At 41.1% G+C, this 20171-nt stretch overlaps 1 protein-coding gene across 2 annotated transcripts; it reads right to left on the bottom strand.

Annotated features, from left to right (window-relative positions):
• Nucleotides 1-1475: 1475 nt before the first annotated feature.
• On the bottom strand, nt 1476-18739 carry LOC143845644 (putative RING-type E3 ubiquitin transferase C3H69). Of its 2 annotated transcripts, XM_077354030.1 has the most exons (8): nt 18407-18733; nt 16120-16207; nt 15221-16014; nt 5941-6010; nt 2367-2455; nt 2207-2268; nt 2020-2104; nt 1476-1895 (listed from the first exon to the last, which is right to left on the bottom strand). In XM_077354030.1, exons 1-6 carry the CDS (start codon nt 18415-18417, stop codon nt 2235-2237), a joined length of 1086 nt encoding a protein of 361 aa, XP_077210145.1. In that variant the 5' UTR covers nt 18418-18733; the 3' UTR covers nt 1476-1895; nt 2020-2104; nt 2207-2234. The 2 variants fall into 2 exon arrangements, with proteins under 2 accessions (XP_077210145.1, XP_077210146.1); XM_077354031.1 differs by lacking the exons at nt 1476-1895; nt 2020-2104; nt 2207-2268; nt 2367-2455; nt 5941-6010 and adding an exon at nt 10588-10833 and having other exon boundaries at nt 18407-18739.
• Between the last annotated feature and the right edge of the window lie 1432 nt (nt 18740-20171).

Raw genomic sequence — 20171 nt, 5'->3', positions numbered from 1 at the left:
CAGCCCTTTAAACACTAAAAGGTAAGAAGCTTTCACCACATATCAAAAGAGTGGAGTGCTAAATCACTTCCCTTTAACATATCCCAACGCTTCTCTATTCATCCACTTCCATCACAAAACAAAGAGATAAGAATCCAATCCTACGCTGTTAAACCCAGCCAATGCAAAGAAAGAAAGAAAAGGAGAAAGAAAATAAAGATCAAACAATTCAGTAAAGTTTCAATTAGCCAAAGCAGAAACACTGATACATAAGAGGAACCACAACATTAAAGGTTCTAACATAATCGACCACCATTTGTGAGGCTACTGCAAGTAAAATGAGAAAAAGGACAGGACCGAGGCTCCGACCAGCCCGACAACAGGCGCAACCATGGATGCACTGCTGGCCATACCAGGGGCTGGCGCCGGAGCAAAGCTATCATCGGCAAGGACCGCGCTGGTGGAGGCGGCGGCAATGAGGAGCGCATAAGAAATCTTTCTCATTTCCATGGCGGAGAGCGGCGAAAAACTTGAAAGGAGAATGATCACCGAAAATCCGCCCTAGAAATTTGATCCCAACTCTTTCTTCTTTGCAGGCTTGAGGAGGGAATGGGGGCTCTGGCCTCTGGGGGTTGAATTTATGGGAGGATTTATGGGTCCTTTTGGAAAACTGTTGGATTATTTGTTTTTAGTTTTGGGTTTTTTGTGGAAGAGGAGGATCCGTGTGTTATGAGAGAGGGAAGGGGATTTTACGTGCATGGAATGAGGGTGATGAGAGGTTGGGAAAGAGAAGAAAATTAGGCCAAGGTTTTGACCGGGTCTGGTGTTGGAGATGGTCAAATACTCTTCAAAGGCAAGGAAATAAGCAAATTTGTTTCAAAATTATATTTATTTACTCAATGTTTGAAAGAACCTATGCCAACAAGCAACAATGTTGGTATTGGGGTAATTTTGCCATTAGCAACAATGTTAGTATTGGGGTAATTTTTGCCACTTAGAAAAGGGATTTGCTAGGGATCATCACAGAAGGCATTTCACGGCAGGCTGTTGCATGAGAGAGCAGTCCCATAGCCTCACTCTTCAACAGATTTTGTCTCATTCATTTAATTCATCTGCCATGACTGCTGTCTCATGCAACAGCCCACCACAAAATACCTCCTGCAATGGTCCCTAGCAAATTATATTAACTTCAATATAAGAGGGAAATGATATCAGCACAACCTTATTTTGATATTTTCACTAACTCATCTTGTCTTTTAGTATTTAAAGAGCTGTCAAAAGGTTATTACATCTCCCAAAAAACTCTCACTAGGCAGTTAAAGAAGAAAAGACAGCTGGGTTTGTGCAAATATCAAAATATGGTTTCCATTTTCCCCCCTCTGTAGCCCCTTTGGATTCCTGGCTCTCCCCCTCATTTAGGACACAAGCTAAAACCCTCTCCACGCAAGCAGTTGGAAGGGCATCTGATGCTAAAATTCAATTTATAGCTCACTCAATATAGAAGTGGGTACCAATTAGCCCCCTTGTTTTCCATTGAAGAACAAGTATCAACATGAGAACATTGTCCAATTACAGAAGTTTGTAAAGTACAGTTCACCAACAATCTCAACAAGAAGCATCAGTAGTTCAATGGACATTCAAGCTTTTATGCTCTAACCAAAATTTAATCCTTGAAAACACTTTACAAGAAATGGGATTCCTCTATAAGAAATTATAAAGAGGAGCATCAATTATTAAATGAAAGGAGATAACTCACAAAATATGGTTTCATCACAAATATAAGAGTGCAAACTGGCAAAAACCATAAACAGCAGTTTCCCATCGTCCCATCCCATCTTCAAATTTCACCTTGTTTCTGTGGTTTCAGATGTAATTATTCCTATAATTTATACACGCTCAAATCCTTGTGATAAACCCTGCAAGAGTATTAATAGAAAAAGAAAATAAAGTAATATACAATGCAGGTTCTAAATATTGTTGAAGGTTCAACCAACAGAAACCTTGAGTCAAAACATAGAAATTCAAGAGAGTACTTATTACCTCAAACATAAGTGGTGTGCCACAGACAATATAACAGATTTTTCGGCAGTAAATGGCATGTGTTTCCTTGTTTCTTATAAAGAATCTGCAAACAAGAATTCTGTAGTCAGAACAAATTTTTTTGGCTTAAATGTATAACTATAGAATAGGATAAGTGGAGAGAAAGAGTTGTGAGAATCTAACTTACGTTTAAATGTTTAGCAAGTTCAGTTTACCTAGAAATGCATTCCACTAAAAAAGTCCGAAAGCCTGAGAGAACCATTAAGTTTTTAAGAAACAAACACAATTAAAACAAAATAAAAGCAAATACAGAATTTGGTGATAACAAAATGAAAGAAAATACAAACCTATCATCTTTAGATATTACAGTGTTACCATCTTCTGCACTGAGATGACACAATACCACTCTATCTAGACTGCCATCGCGGTATGCATGCTGAAATGACAAAAAATTGGGATTTATTAAAGCCCTCAAGAAAGCAATTTATTCCGAATATGAAAAAAATCAGATGATGGCATGCAAATAGCCAAGTTGTAAGCATTTAATGAATCCCATAACAATCGCACTAAAGTGAAGGATACTCATAAAGGAACCAGCAAGGGTTGCAGTGATCCAGGAAAAAGGAAATTATAAATGTGAATCGGTAACAGATGATTCTTCAAAAAAAAACAACACCACCAGCTTCAAGAAAGCTAATATGGAATAGAACAATGCTTTCACACAGGAAGCTGTACTAAGAACCATGTTAACTAGAGACCACAGTTTTAAAATTCGGCCGAAATCCGAAATTTCGGCCGAAATATTTCGGTGTTGGTGTGGACCGAAACCGAACGTACAATGAATCGGAAAAATTCAGGATTTCGCTGAAATTTTGGTTGAAATGAACCAAAATTTCGTTTTTAACCCTTATTAACAAAATTTCCACCAAAATTTTATACATTTCGGTGGAAATTTTTTAAAATTTTTTATCAAGGTTTTACATGATTTCGGACAAAATTTCCACCAAAATTTCAGTGGCCGGCATTTAAATCCTTGCTAGAGACGGCTTTCATTCCACTAATTCAAGTACAGGATAGATGTGCTGTACAATAACAGCCACCCTTGCCATTATGCCATACTTTGTTTGGAAGAGACTCTTCATCCATTAACCAACACAAAACTTCTTTTATGATAGAGAATTCAGAGTACAATATTGTATTAAACATAACGACAAATTTTCAGCTCTTTTTTTCTAAATAGCTAAAATTTTCAGCTCTTATTCATCATAATTTGGGATCTGAACAATTATGGTTCTACTAAAATTGAGACTCAGAACTAAGATACACTATGAGGGATTTTTTTATTTTTTTTTGAATGGTTTTTTATTTCCAACTATGAATGCCATGATCATCTTTGTTGTTGAGTGAAGAGTTGGTCTCCAGAATTGTTTACAGGGATTTACAAGGCCAAAAGGAAGAACTTAAAAGTTCCCATGCTTAATGAAAAGGTGGGAGACAGACCAAAAACTCCAACTGTAACTCCACACTGCAGCTTCATTAGAACAACTATTCAAGATTAATGCTGGAGTAAAGGAACACATCATGAGAAATCATTGCCTCATCACTTAAAAGTTGCCCACATCGACACCCACCTGTATTGGTGGAAAAGCCATGTCCAGCATTCCAAGGCCATATGCTTCATCTTAAAGGAACAAAAAGTAGAAGCATTGTATGGCCAACTGTTTCAAAACGTGGATGAGGGTCAAAATGAAGCCAAAGCAAATCCAAGTTGAATCGGCGCAACACAGTAGAGAGTACTCAGTTGATGCGAGGCAAAAAGCGGACTCGGACAAGAACATGACCAAGGTAAAAGGGAGTCGACTCGGGGGAGTCCATGATGATGTGGAGAAGTTTTGAAACAACGGTATGGCATGCAAAGTACAGTCTTTCAAGGAATGTATCTAGAGGTGGTAACATTGAAATAATCTACTCCTCAATAATCAGCAGTTGTTCAATAAAGAGAAAATAAGCCCATTGAATCCATTAAAAAGGCAACCAAAATGCAGGAATTAAACCAACTAGAAATAAGCGGCATCTAATAGCACCTAACATGGATCCTAGTGATTGGACACCATTAGACGTTCACTTACGAGGTTTTCCTTGTAAGGAAGTAAAAATGCACACAACTAAATAATAATAATCAGCACACGACATTTGGCTAGGATGAAAATTCAATAGAAAAGAGTGCCACAGCAATTAAGAAGCTCTCCTTCCCTACTTCAGGTACAAATATGCATGCCATGGAAGGACTCGTGCAATTCAAAATTTGACAATCTTTCATGTTTCTAAATCCACTTTCCTAAATGGCTCTTGCAAAAGGCTCAAATATAAAAAAGGTCCAAAAATTCAAAAGTCCCCGTCTTGAAAGGACTGCAAAAATTTACTTAAGGTAACAATAACATGTGATATGGTTTAATAGTTACAAAGACCATTTTTTTTTTTTGGAATGGCATCCATTAACATTTCCGGATAATAGTTACGAGGATATTACATTCATAGTTAATGTAAAGTTTATTTAACTATTACAAGAAAATAGTACACCCTATGGACGAACATTAATCATACGTTAAATAATTGTTTATATGACTAAATTTGAGGTAAAAGCAGTCACAACATAAAATCTAAGGTATTTAGTCGCTAATTTATAAGGTTTTGTCTGGTTGCTCCAGAACCCTCATAACGTATGTGGAAATTGCCCAAAAACCCAATGACAGACTGGAATTTCATGATTGGGTGCACCGTTTGAAAAAAATAAAAGCTTGCCTTCTCGAGCACCTGTTGGCCAACGTGGCACCCAAAACCCTCAAATTCATTTCCCGCTGCCCCTCCGCTTTTAGCATTGAAGCTCAAATGATCCATGCCCTGAATCATTGACACCGATGGAGTATCCATTGGCTTCGGCAAATCGTTGGAAATTCAACAAGAATCTTCATCAACCACTTTAATAGACAATAGCTTTTAGAAATTCTCAGTATTGTTTGGGTGCACTTTAAAAAAAAAAAAAATCAGCTTGCCTTGCCGAGCCCCTGTTGGGTAATGTGGTGGTACCCAAAACCAACGAACAAATGCCCCTTTTTTGGAAGCAATAGCATTGAAGCTCAAGTAACAAGTATCCTTCAGCCTCTGCAGATTGTTGGAAATTCCAAAAGAATCTTCACCAACCAACCATTTAAACAGACGACAACTTACAAAAATTCTCAATACTAGAATTTTGAAGCCATGATAGAACCTGAAATTTCTTGCTAGCAAACTAATAAGACTTGGAAATCTTCACCATAAGGAAGCTGACCCAAGTTTCCAGACATTTTCTATTGGTACCGAACTAAATCACAACTAAAACTCGGATGCCCTTGCAAAACTTGGCTAAAAGGGCGCCCCCAAGGCTGCACATCACCATTGTGCATTTAGAATGGCTGCAAGTCAAAGAGTATTAAATGCACAATGGTGACACGCGCCCTTGAGTTTAGCATGCTTCTTTATATAAATATAAATATGCAACACATACTGATATAACATACCACTGATACACTTATAATTTTAGTTTAGATATGCATTTCAGTTTCCGTGTTGGTTTCGATGGGGAAGGAAACAAAAAACATTTCGGTCGTTCGTATCGATTTCGATGGAAATTTAAAATCATGCACTGACACATTGTAGATTAGCAAATGAATAGTGGCAAATAAACATAACTCAAATACCATAAGTTTTAGAAACGAAAAATAAAATAAAGGAAAACATTCAGCATGGTATACAAACAAAATACACAACTTGAAGAAATTGCACACATCCTAAGCTATGAGAATGCACCCCAGATAAGTAAAATCATTTTTTAACATAAGTTGAATGAACAAAACATGATTATTAGTTTGAAAACAAACGCACCTTGTAGAAACAACTAGTTCCAAAGGGGCAAGTCCCATTTCCAAAGTCAAAGTACCTGCAATCAATAGAACTGACAAAGAAAAAGGTATGTCAACGCCTGTCCAAAAAAAACAGGAAGAAAGAAGGAAAAGGTATGTTAATCCAAAAACAAATAAGCAATACCCACAATTATAACAATTGAGGTCTCTCTCTCTCTCTCTCTCTCTCTCTCTCTCTCTCTCTCTCACACACACACACACACACACACACAAAAATATAGAAGAGTTACTCCCTAGAGTAGATAACTTATCTACTCCCTAGGCTTAAAATACAGTAGGGGCACATTGTTTGGGTGATCCAAACCATTCATTTGATGGACCCTCACATAGATAGTGTGTGCCCAAAAAATCAGCTCCATAGGATCATCCTAACCCTTCGAACTGTGAAGGCAAAAAATGGGCAGATTTGTAAATGTTTATATCCGTCCATTTTTACCTCCACAAATCGAAGGGTTGTGATAATCATATGGAGCTGATTTTTTGGGCACACCCTATCTATGTGAGGGCCCATCAAATGAATGGTTTGCATCACCGAAACAATGTGGCCCCCACTGTATTTTAAGCCTATGGAGTAGATAAGTTATCTACTCTAGGGAGTAGGATCTCTCACTCTCTCTCTCTCCCCTCTCTCTCTCTCTCTCTCTCTCCCCTCTCTCTCTCTCTCTCTCTCTCTCTCTATATATATATATATATATATATATATATAGAGAGAGAGAGAGAGAGAGAGAGGAAATGGTTTGTGAGCAGCTACTCAGATAAGCTTATTTGAGCAGAGCTCACAAACCATGGGGGGGCCACATTTTTTGGGGGATCCAAAGCATTCATTTGGAAGGCCCTTCCATGGATAGGGTGTGTACCAAAAATCAGATCAATAGGATCATCCTAACCCAATCGAAGGTGGAGTGGAAAATGGACAGACACTGTGTGTCCATGTTTCTGCCCATTTTTTCCCTCCACAAATGGCAGGGTTAGGATGATCCTATAGGGCTGATTTTTGGTGCACACCCTATCCATGGAAGGGCCTTCCAAATGAACGCTTTGGACCCCCCAAAAACTGTGGGACCAAGCTGCTCACAAACCATTTCCTCATATATATATATATATATATATATATATATATATATATATATAGACACACACACACACACACACGGAAAACTGTTTGTGAGCTCGAGCTCATATAGCTTATATGAGCTAGCTATATGAGCTCGTGTGCCACAAACACATGGGTCCCACATTTTTTAGGGTGATCCAAAGCATTCATTTGGAAGGCCCTCCCATAGATAGGGCATGTACCAAAACTCAGATCCATAGGATCATCCTAACCCATCCAAAAGTGGAGGGAAAAATGGACAGACACTGTTTGTCCACAAATCTGCCCATTTTTGGTACACACTTTGGAGGGGTTAGGATGATCCATAGGATCTGATTTTTTGTGGACACCCTATCTAGGTAAGGGCCTTTCAAATGAATGGTTTGGATCACCACAAAAATGTGGGCCTACCCTGTTTTGTGCACTCGAGCGCATATGAGCTTATATGAGCTCGAGCGCACAAACAGTTTGCCCATATATATATGGGCAAACTGAGAGAGAGAGAGAGAGAGAGAGAGAGAGAGAGAGAGAGATGCATATATATATATATATATATATATATATATATATATATATATATGGGCGGAGGGGGGAATGATTTCCCCACACCATATATCAATAACCACTGGAACTCAAATGTTGTGTTGTGCCATTCTACCATTTGGGGCAGAATTAGTTTCCCTTCCCTACCACTTATGCTTTAAATTACAGTTTCTCTATGTTAGCCGAAAATTTAGACAGAGAAAATAAATGAGTTAGGGTTATCACCCCCTGACTCATATCTTTATACTAAAACATAAAGGAATGTACAAAGTCTTAAATGCCCTTAGGCAAGTTACATATTCCAACACTCCCTCTCAAGCTGGAATGTAGATATCATACATTCCTAGCTTGTTACATATATCACTCAATTTTGACTTATTTAAGAACTTTGTAAACATATCAGCTAATTGGTCCCCTGACCGAGTAAACACAGTGCAAATCTCTCTTTTCTGGATTCTTTGACGGATAAAATGACAATCCACTTCAATATGCTTGGTGCGCTCATGGAAGACTGGATTGTTGGCAATGTATATTGCAGCTTTGTTGTCGCAATAAAGCTGCGAAGGAGAAGATGAAATGAAGCCAATTTCAGAAAGAAGTAAACGGAGCCAAATAAGTTCTGTGCTTGTTTGTGCCATTGCCCTGTATTCAGCCTCTGCACTGGACTTAGCTATGACATCCTGCTTTTTACTCTTCCATGAAACAAGATTGCCACCTACAAATGTACAATACCCAGTAGTGGACCGTCTATCTGCTGGGGATCCAGCCCAATCTGCATCAGAGAAGCCTTCAACTTTCATATGGCCATGTCTTTTGAACATCAATCCCTTCCCTGAAGCCCCTTTCAAATACTTGAGAATTTGTGTCACCGCAGCCCAGTGAGAAGTACGTGGAGAGCTCATATACTGACTAACAACTCCAACAGCATATGAAATATCTGGTCGAGTAACCGTGAGATATATAAGTTTACCGACAAGCCTGCGATACCTGCCAGGATCCTTCAACAACTCTCCTTCTTCTGGAACGAGTTTCACATTAGGATCCATGGGTGCAGAAGCTGGTTTAACTCCGTGTTTCTTTTAGCAAGTCCAAGACATACTTTCTCTGTGATAGGAACAAGCCTCTAGAAAAACGAGCAACCTCTATCCCCAAGAAATACCCGAGCTGACCCAAATCATTAGTAGAGAATTCCTTTTGCAAGAAGGTTTTCAAACGTTGTATACCTTGTGAATTGCTCCCTGTGATGATTATGTCATCCACATAAACTATCAACAAAATACACCCAGCTGAAGAGTGATAACTGAAGACTGAGTGATCCACTGCGCATTGTTTCATGCCAAAGCGCATGACTGCCTCACTTAATCTCCCAAACCACGCACGCGGAGATTATTTGAGGCCATAGAGTGACTTGCGTAGGCGACACACGTAGGAGAAAGTCTCTCCCTGAGCAACAAACCCTGGTGGTTGCTCCATATACACCTCCTCAGTCAGATCGCCATGGAGGAATGCATTCTTCACATCCAGCTGATGAAGGGGCCAGCTATGATTAACAGCAAGAGACAGGAGCACACGGACAGAGGGAATTTTCGCAACGGGACTGAAGGTCTCAGTGTAGTCAACACCAAAAGTCTGAGTGTATCCTTTCGCGACTAACCGTGCTTTTAAGCGCTCGACAGTACCATTAGGGGGGTATTTGATGGAGAAAACCCACCGACAACCAACAGGACGGGCACCAGCGGGTAGGGAAACCAGATCCCATGTATCATTGCTATGAAGAGCGCCCATTTCTAGGTTCATAGCATCACGCCAGCCAGGATGGTCAAGAGCCTCAGCCACTGACTGTGGTAAAGACATAGAAGACAAGGAGGAAACAAAGCTCTGGAAGGTACTGGTGAGCTTATCATAAGAAACAAAATTTGAAATAGGATGTGCATTGGAACGGGATCTCGTACAAGATGCAATAGGTGAATCAGAAACAACAGAGGAAGGAGGAAGAGAAGATACCTGAGAGCGGGAGAGAGGGATCATCGGCTCAGAAGATGATTGTGCGATAGGAGGTAGAAGAGACCTATCTGTAACTTGGCGCCGCTGATACTGCTGTGTAATTTTAGGTGGAGCTGGCTTCTCCAACATGGCAGAAGAAGTAGAAGCTGCAGAAGCTGGCCGCACGAAAATAGGAGATGACGGAAGAGAAGCAAGTAGATCTGGTAAGGGAAGCGAAACCTCGGACTCGAGAGAAGGGGTGAAAGATGCCGCGCCATGTTGGAAGAATGCCTCAGACTCAAAGAACGTAACATCGGCTGAGACAAACCAGTGACGCAGACGAGGGCTATAGCAACGATAGCCTTTCTGCGTACGGGTATACCCCAGAAAGACACAACGCTCAGACTGGGGGATCGAGTTTGTCACGGCCAGGTCCAAGGTGATGAACAAAACAAACGCATCCAAATACACGAGGTGTCAGAGGAAACTGTTCCTTACTAAGAGATAAAATCTCGAAAGAAGAAGCACCCTCTAAGACAGAAGAAGGAAGGCGATTTGCTAAGAAACACACCGTGAGAAGGGCATCACTCCAGTATGCCTTAGGAACACTCATCTGAAAAAGAAGAGTGCGACCTACTTCAAGCAAATAACGAAGTTTCCTCTCAGGAACACCATTCTGTTGAGAGGTGTACGCACATGAAAACTGTTGTAAAATCCCATGTTGGGAGAGATAGGATTGAAAGTCATTAGTATCAGAAAAATATTCTCTAGCATTGTCAGTATGAAGACATTTAATATTGCAATTATATTGATTCTTAATTTCAGAAGAAAATGTGCGAAAAGCAAAGAACACATCGGATCGACTCTTCAGTAAATATAACCAGGTCATGCGTGAGAAGTCATCAATAAACACAATAAAATACCGAAAGCTTGTACTAGAGGCGACCCTAGAGGGTCCCCATATAATTCAAATGGACTAGACACTCGACTAATGATCAGGGACGGAGACGGCACACGACGGTGCTTCCCGAGTTCACAGGACTCGCACTGAAAACTAGAAAAAGGTCCGGGAACCAGAGAAGTCTGCTGCAGCCGCTGAAGTGAAGGATGCCCCAGGCGACAATGCCACTGAAATGTATCCACAGAGCTATGTAAGACAGTAGGCGGCCGACAGTCAAGACGATAGAGTCCATCTACCTCACGACCCGTTCCAATCGTCTTCCCAGTCGAGAGATCCTGAAACAAACAGTAAGATGGGAAAAATGAGACAGAACAGTGAAGAGATTTAGTAATTTGGCTAACTGAAAGTAAACTAAATGGTGATTTTGGTACACATAAAACAGAAGATAAGGTCAGAGCAGGATGAGGGGAGATATGACCAACACCAGTGATAGGTGTAGTGGACCCATCAGCAAGGGTGATAGACTGAGAGGGAGACAAGAAAGAGCGAAAAGAATGAAGCTGAGAAGAGTTACCAGTCAGGTGATTGGATGCGCCAGAGTCAATGATCCATGACCCTGAGCTAGATAGAAGGGTAGTGGATGAAGTACCTGGCTGGGCAAAACCTGCAGAGGGAGGACGAGAACTGAGCCGCAGACGCTGGAACTCCTCATAATCGGCACGGGATAATGTATAGGTGGAATCAGCTGGTGCAGGAACAGAAGCAGAGGGAGCGCAATCTGAAGCTGAAGCAATAGTAGCACCCATGTGAGCCGAGCGTGCCTGACAAAGCTCGGGATGCAGGGTATAGCAATGGTCAATATAATGTCCCTCGCGCTGACAGTGAGTGCAAAAAGAACAGCCACGGCCACCACCAGAACGACCACCACCACGGCCACGGGTACGACCAGAGGAGGCTCCACCACGAGGCGGGCGAGTACTGCCATCATAGGTCGCGAGAGCAGAACCATCAATAGGAACAAATATCACTGGATCACCAGGAGAGCACTGCTGGACGCGGGAGTAAACCTCAGTAAGGGAAGGAATAGCGCCACAACCGATAATCTGTTGACGAAGATGCATGTACTCTGGACCCAAACTCTCAAGGTACTGCACAACACGGATCTGATCCCTCTGACGAGCAGCCTCTGTGAGATCCGTGGTAAGTGGCATGTAAACATCAAGCTGCTGACAGAGGCCAACGAATTGGCTGTAATGGGTGGCAAGAAGAAGATCACCACGGCGGAAACACACCCACTCAGAATAGGTAGAGCAGATCTGACTAATGTTTGCCACGCCAGAGTAAAGAAAAGTAACCTGATCCCAGATACGTTTCGCAGTAAGCAGAAGCATCAAGGGCCCAGAGACGTGAGGGGCCATACTCTGCCACAGAAGGGTACAAACAAGAGCATCCTCCTGTTCCCATCGATCAAAGGTGGGATCCGTCGTAGGAGGAGGATCACGACGAATGACGTGGGCTTTCCCACAGGCAATAAGATACTTCTCGACGGCTGCTTTCCAAGTAAGGTAGTTTGCCCCATCCAACTTAACACTAGTGATATGTGGGAATGATCCATCCACAGAGAGAGATGATGACGAAGAAGACACCAAAGAGGGTGTCGGACGAACACCAAGAGCCACTCCTGTGGAAGGATTGTCAAGCACCTCCTCCATAACAACAAGCAAGAAAGAAACAGACAATCCAAACCAAGACGAATAACAGGAGATAACAGAATAGGTGGGCAAACTAGGATACGCTAAGAAAGCTAGACGCGGCTCCAAGAATGACGGGCATCGACGAAGCTTGACAAGAGGGAAGCCATGAGGCACAGAGGGGAGCCGCGAAGACAAACTAGAATCAAAGTAGGGTAAGAGATGAAGATCTAACACATAATAACAGGGAGAAAAGAGTGGTAGGGTTTACCAAGGGATGAAAGGAAGAGGAGGAAAAATGATGTGGGTTGAAAAACTTGGGGCTGGAAAAAAAAAAAATTCTGATGCGAGGCGAAACACAGCCCTGTAAACTTATTTCCAGGAAAGTGATTTTGTGTGTGTGGGGGGGTGGGGGTCAGAAAATATTTTCCTGGGAAATTTTGGGGGGGTGCAGATCCTCGGTCCTGGAAAAAGTTTTCCAACCTGGGAAGAAAATATTTTCCTGGAAAATTTGGGGGGTTGGGGGGGGGGGGGTGGAAAATAATTTCTGCCTTGGGTAGAAAATGTGTGGGGGGCTATGCGCAGGGGAGGAGAAATGTGGCGGGCGGGAGTGAGGGAGGGCCTGGTGCTCGGAGAGAACGACTCCTTCTCAGGGGGAAAAAGACAGCGTGCCGGTGTGCCTCGAATGAAACTTGGCCCGAAGTTGGGTTTCGCGGCGAGAGGGGTGGCGGAGAAGATGGAGGCTGATAGAGAACCCTAGGGATCAGAAAACCCTAAGGCTCTGATACCATGTTAGTCGAAAGTTTAGACAGATAAAATAAATGAGTTAGGGTTATCTCCCCCTGACTCATATCTTTATACTAAAACCTTGGTATTACTGTCCCTACTAGTTATGCTTTAAATCACACTTTATCTGCCAGCTTCACGTGATTCTCTCACTTGGCACGTATAAGAAACCGTAGTCTCTAACCTTAAAAAGAGAATGTCGTAAATTAGTCTGATCACATTGGGCTCGTCATTATCCAGCTTAGCAGGGCCAGCAGGGATGACTCAAGCACCCATCATGGGTTTTGGGCTATGATTTGGCCGACACTTCGAATTTATTGCCGACACCCGTGTCCTGCCGTGTCCGACACGACACGTGTCAACACTCCTTTGGACACTTTGAAATGTATTGCTCGAAGTGATAGAGTTAATGTGGGCGTTTGGACAAGTTTTTGTACCGTGTCAAGTGTGACTGAAAGACATTCAGTATTATCATTGAATAATGCGTTTACCTCTTTTATTATTAAGTCTTCTTTAATTATAAACTCTTCTTTTAGCTCTTCTTTAACTGATATTTGCCGCTATATCCCCTCCCATAGCCGTGTCCCGGTTTCCAAATTTTGGGGGTTTGCCGTGTCCGTGACCACAAATCATAGGTTTTGGGTGTTCTGCTAGGCTGACTGGTGGCATATTTGGTGTTACTCTGCTCTGCTGAGGATGGGATCTATGCTGTTCGTGTCAAGAGCAAGGAAGGAACACAAACACCAACAACAAGTGCAAGAAGAAACAAGGGGAGGAGGATTTGGAGGAGGAGGAGATAAGTAAGAAGTTTGTTGAAGAGGGAGTTGGACTATACGTGACTGCTCGAACCAACCCTGGCCCTAGCACTTCCGGAAAGGAAGCTGATCGGCATGAAATCAATACATCGGAAATCGACACAAAAGAAGGGAACTATTGGTGTGACAAAACAAGTTTCAGGCAAGGTCGGGAGGTTGGAGATGACCATGTAGTGGGCATCCATGTTGGAACTTGGAAGCCGGTATATGGGGGCCACTTGGGTGATCGAAGGGATGATTGGGTACATACAGTGTTAAGCGAGGAGGCAATAGACGGATATGTCGACAGACCTGGCGTACTGAACATGTGCGGGCAGTCATACAACAATATATTTTGATGGGAGAAATCTGGCCCCAACACATCACTGACCCAGGCGACATGGCTGGTTGACGTGGTGAAGTGCTGCCATTTTCACTTCAGTTCAAGCAACACATGGAGCAGAGGTTATGTAAGGCTGGAAATTGGATTTCTCAGCTCTTGAAGAGGCAAGGATTGTAGCTTGTGCTGGCAGAAGCACGTTGAGTGGACATCAACATCAACAACAGAGTTACTGTGTTTGGTCCCTTTTCGGATAATGTATTGGGATATTGGAAGAATTGTTCTTAAAGTACAAGGAAATGAAAGAGGACTCCATGTTTCATTTGAAGAGGTTGGCCGAATTCTTCAGGAGGATATATCAGGGTGGTGGGTGGGGCATGAAGCCATGTATTTTTTGAGAATTTGAGCAATTTGGAGACAAATAAGTCAGGAAGAATAGAGAAGGTCTTTGAGAATAGGGTGTTCTTTGTGCAAGGGGAGGTGAAAGATTGGGTGAATTACCTCACACCTACATATAGTTTATAAGAGGGAAGAGAGAGCAAAATTTTATAGAAGGAAATTGGTGGAGCCTGCAGCTAAGCTGAAAAACGACGACTCCAATGAGATCCGACTAATATCAGGCATTATTTTCCCATATTATCCTCTCATCAAAATAAAGGAGGGGTCCAGTTGTAGATGAAATCAATAAAGCTCACCTGTGGGGTTGGAAGGTTGCAAAAATGGTTTCCTATACATGACGCATGAGAGAATCACATGAAGCTGGCAGAGAGTGTAATATAAAGGATAACCAGCACAACAATTAGTATCGCCCCACCCAATAGAAAGGCACAACATGATGTTGAAGTTCATGTGGTTGTTGATAATAGGGGGTGGTAATATCATGCTTCTCTCTACACACACATCAGATATATATATATATATATATAACACAATTTCACAATCAAATAAGCTGATAAACCCCCGAATAGCCTGTGAAGTGAAAATAATCTAGAAATGTACATAACCATTATCTCACACAAAAGAATAATATGATAATAATGTAAGCAATTTATCTAAAAAACCAGTGAGTAATAAGGGACATGTAAAAAGATATAGATCCTCAATATAATACCTGAGTTTGGATTTGTAGCTATCAATAATCTCTTGCTTTTCTTCCTTTGTGGAATACCAAATGACACTTGGAATGACGAAGTACGAGTGCTTCCGACATACCGGGCAAGACCTCAGAGCAGAATTAACATCCATACCAGAGGTTGGAGAATTACTACGCCAATTCCGTATACACGATATACAAAATGGATGATCACATTCAGATAGAAATCCAAACTTTCGTTCAGCATGTGTCGGCTTTGAAAGCACACGCTCCAAGCATACACTGCATTCTTTCTCTTGACTACGCCTCAATGCTTCGAGATGTCTTTTGTTTCTCTCACATTGTTTTATATGTTCATCTCTTTCATCGGGCCTGTACGGATGCAAGCAATGCTTCCCACAGGTGGAACACAAATTCCCATGAATATGGGGGCATTTTTCTCCATTGGGACAGTTGCCGGCAGCAGCAAATGAGCAAATAGGGTGGTCAGCAGGTCCAACATTTGTAGAATTGCTTCCAATCACATTGTCTGAAATGGTATAATAATTAGAATCTTGGTTCCATGACAGTGTATCCGGTGGGAAAAATTGCATACTCGAAGCTGAGAGCTCGGTAGAAATTCTTGAGATTGGACCAGCTTCCCCACTTATGAAAACCCTAGAAGGATGGGTGACTAGTGCAGAATCAGAAGCCATATGCAGATGAGGAACTGATGATGAAGAGATATAACTCTGTGGCTGAGAAGGTTTAACATGGTCATATCTGCAACGACTACCAAAAGAACACACTCCCTTTTGATAGAAGGTGCATACCTGTGACCACAGAACAGTAAGAAGAGATAAAGTGAGAGGAAGATCACGCATCCTAGGCACCTACAAGTTTCTAATTGAAACAAGAGTAGAATTAGAAACTCTCACATTGTTTGCCTGATCTTTCCAATCATGTGAAAATTCACAAAGCTCCCCTTTGAAACATGTTCCACGCACAAAGAACTTGCAAAGAACCCTGAAGGAATCAGCAAAGAATAAAACAATCAGGACAACAGGAAACTGTCAAGATTAAGGCCCTCTTCGTTTAAGAATATGACGACCGATTGAGAGTGCCAAACCGATTATTGGACTCAAATTTAAACGCAATTTTGAGTCCAATAATCAGTTTGAGGCTCTCAATCAGTTGTCACAATCTAAAATGAACAGGGTCTAATTGCATGACCTTAGGACCAATTAGATGCCTCAAAGATCATGCACGTTTTTTTATAGAACTTAATCAAAATATGATTAGTAGGCAGACAATTTGTTGGTAAATATGCTGTCCATCCAAAGAAAACATGTACTTTAGAAGTGAAGATGCTGAGATCCTCCCAAAACGTATGCTAGAGTCTAGGCATTGCTCTGGATCTTGCAGGTAATTTACTCTTGACTATTTGGTTCGTCAAAAACCAACCTCTACATGAACTGTATCTTTCACCCACATAAGGAGTGGTTTTGTTAACTCCACTCACACCACATAATTGCTTGGTGTTTTTGACAGTTCTGGGGGAAGTACAGCAAGTTGAAGACCTTGAAGTGAAAATGGGAATAAAGTCCTCACTATTAAGGAGCCGTTTGGATACGCGGATTTTAGAATCTTGAATTTCCTCCAAATTGTAGTTGGGAGACGAGAGAAGAAGGAGACCGGCTATCGTTTTCGGTTTTCTGGCCCTTCTTTCCGTCAGCAAGAGCTCCCTGGGATTTCTAAAACCTGGATTTCTTACTTGAAATCTGAGATTCTAAAGAGAAGTGAAGCAGTCGGTCTCCTTCTTCTCTCATCTCACAACTATGATTTTGAGGAAATCCAAGATTCTAAAATCCGCGTATCCAAATGGCCCCGTTTGGATACATGGATTCTAGGTAAAAGAGGGTTCATGATCAAGCTGCTGTATGCTGTCGTAACAGCGTTTCTTGGATTTTAAGTAAGAAATCCAGGCTTTAAAATTCTCTCCTGCATCCTGAGATTTCTAAAACCTGGAAACTTGGGACAATCTGCTGCTCTCTTACTGTCGGAAAGAAGAGCGAGAAATAGAAAATCACAGCTGGTCTCTTTCTTGTCTCGTCTCCCATCTACAATTTTGAAGAAATCAAGGATTCTAAAATCCGCGTATCCAAACGGCGATACGTGGATTTTAGAATCCGGGATTTCTTTAAAATTTTAGCTTAAGAGACAAGAGAAGAAGCATACTAGCAGTCTTTTTTGACTCGTTTTTATTTCTCGCCCTTCTTTCCGCCAGCAAGAGAGTAGCAGATCCTCCCATATTTCCAGGTTTTAGAAATCTCAGGATGCAGGAGAGATTTTTAAAACCTGAATTTCACACTTAAAATCCAAGAAATGCTGTCAGGATAGCATACAACAAGCTTGATCATGAACCCTCTTTTACACTGTTTTCAAGCTAAAGACCTTGGATTCTAAAATCCGCATATCCAAACAGCGCCTAAATGTTTACAAAATCCTAAACATTATTAAATTTGTGTAACATTTGAAGTCGCAAGACTCATGCAGTCAGTTCTAAGACTGTCATCGTTTTTTTTTCCCAACAAAATAGTTATCCTTAGTTTACTAGTTATATCGAGCAAGTTAAGTATTTCAAGCTGGACCTATTTCTGCAATTCTTTCTCTGTATTACTGAAAAATTGTACATCCCATGCTTGAATTCTACAAAAAAGATTAATGTTTGATGGCTAGTTTCATTTCAAGATTGCATTATCATTTGTTTTATATTCATACAAACACACAATTATTGAAACTCCTTGACAGACAAGAAGAGTTAGTGCAGTTATCAGAACATGGTATTGCTAATATCATTAGCCTATGGAAAAAAACAAGCACAGCAATCAAGCACAACTGAAATCAAATTACAAGGAAACTAACGGTGAGTCCTATCCAAACAAACCTACAATCTTCTTTCATAAGAATCTTTGTCTTTACCCTCTTATAAAAAAGAGAGAAAATAAATAGCTACAAAAAAAGATTCAAAAGCCAATTAAAAAAGATATATACAACAAGGTTCAAAACTCTCAAAATCAATAAAATAATCACACGAACCGCATAAAATAGCTAAAAACACGGAAAAAAAAGAACATAAATTCAGCGGGGGAAATTGAAAAAAGAAAATTTCAGAAAATTTCAGAAATTTCAGAAAGAAGAGGCAAAGAAGGGGAGAGAATTTACCTTTTTGACATGGGGAATAGAGATTAAGGTGGAGAAGTAATTCAAAATCGAAGGTTATGAGCTTTCACAAGAGAAAAAGAAAAGGAGAGGTAAGGACGAAGATTCAAGAGGAGGGACATAAAAAAAAAAAGGGAGGGAATTCATGGATTTTGCATTTCTAGGGTTTTAGTCGTTCAGTCGTACGAAAGTTTGAAAATACGAAAATGGCCCTGATCATAATAAACAAAGGATATGGACTAGGGGAATGGATAGGGGTGTTTTGGTCATTTTAATGATTATGACCGTACTTAGTTCAGGTTTGCGAGGGGAATGAAGATTTTGTATGATCCAAAAATCATTTTCAAATCATCTATTTGGACTTACAAACGCTTATCAAAATCTAAAACAAAAGGGGACTTAAAAATTTGAGTCTCATAATCAATTTGGACTCACAAGTCACAATTAACAAAAGGGCCTACGAGAGGGAGAGGAGGATCGCCATCGAAATTTAAAGTGGGAAAATTGAAGGGAAATGATTTCATCACTCCACTCTTTTTATAAGATGCGTCTCGTTTAGTATGCTTATAAAAGTTTTTTGAGTACAGCCCTTTAAAATACTACACGACAAGATGCGTCGCACATCTTATAAAAACATAGTACTGTTGATATCATTTCCCAAATTGAAATGTTTACAATTTTGGGTTATTGTAGGGCTGCAACTCGGGTCGGGCGGGTCGGGTTTTGGGGAACCCAACCCTACCCGAGAAATATCTCGGGTCGGGTCGGGTTGGGTTTTTTTTCCGGAAAACCCACGATTCCCAAACCCGGCCCTACCCATGATAAATCTCGGGTCGGGTCGGGTCGGGTTTTTTCAAGTTGACGCAATTTTAAGGAAAATTCTTGTTTGGCAAGGCAACTCAACTCATAGAAATAGAAATTACACTCACATTACACTTGAATCAAACAATGATGTAATTACACTCACATTACACTTGAATCAAACAATGCCGTAATCAAACAATGTTGTAATTACAATTAGGGCTGCAACTCGGGTCGGGCGGGTCGGGTTTTGGAGAACCCAACCCTACCCGAGAAATATCTCGGGTCGGGTTTTTTTTTGGAAAACCCACGATTCCCAAACCCGGCCCTACCCATGATAAATCTCGGGTCGGGTTTTTTCACGTTGACGCAAATTTTTAAGGAAAATTCTTGTTTGGCAAGGCAACTCAACTCATAGACGCAGAAATTACACTCACATTACACTTGAATCAAACAATGATGTAATTGCACTCACATCACACTTGAATCAAACAATGCTGTAATCAAACAATGTTGTAATTACAATCAAACAATGGTGAATCAAACACTTGAATCAACTCAACTCATAGAAGCAGAAATTACACTCACATACAGTAACAGTGGGTGCATGGTTTTTCACTTTTAACTTTGGGATAGTTACATTTACACACCCTCTAGTTTCTGACACATCCACTTCCACCCCTATAGTTTAAAATGTGACAAATACACCCCTGTAGTTTCAATTTGTTTAAGGTTTGCCCCCTCAGCTGAAGGTTCGTCCATAGATTGAATGGTTAGGATGATCCGATGGAGCTGATTTTTTGGGCACACCCTATCTATGTCAGGACCCATCAAATGAACGCTTTGGATCATCCAAATAATGTGGGCCCCTACCCGAATCCAAACACTACCAAAAAATCATCCAAATAATGTGGGCCCACATTGTTTGGATGATCCAAAGCGTTCATTTGATGGGTCCTGACATAGA

This window comes from Tasmannia lanceolata, unplaced genomic scaffold (assembly GCF_043159265.1).
Source record: "Tasmannia lanceolata isolate RefF3 unplaced genomic scaffold, GAP_Taslan_0.1 ptg000015l, whole genome shotgun sequence".
NCBI lineage: Eukaryota > Viridiplantae > Streptophyta > Magnoliopsida > Canellales > Winteraceae > Tasmannia > Tasmannia lanceolata.
Note: the sequence above shows the minus strand (reverse complement) of the source record. Positions and strands in the feature narration are given on the sequence as shown.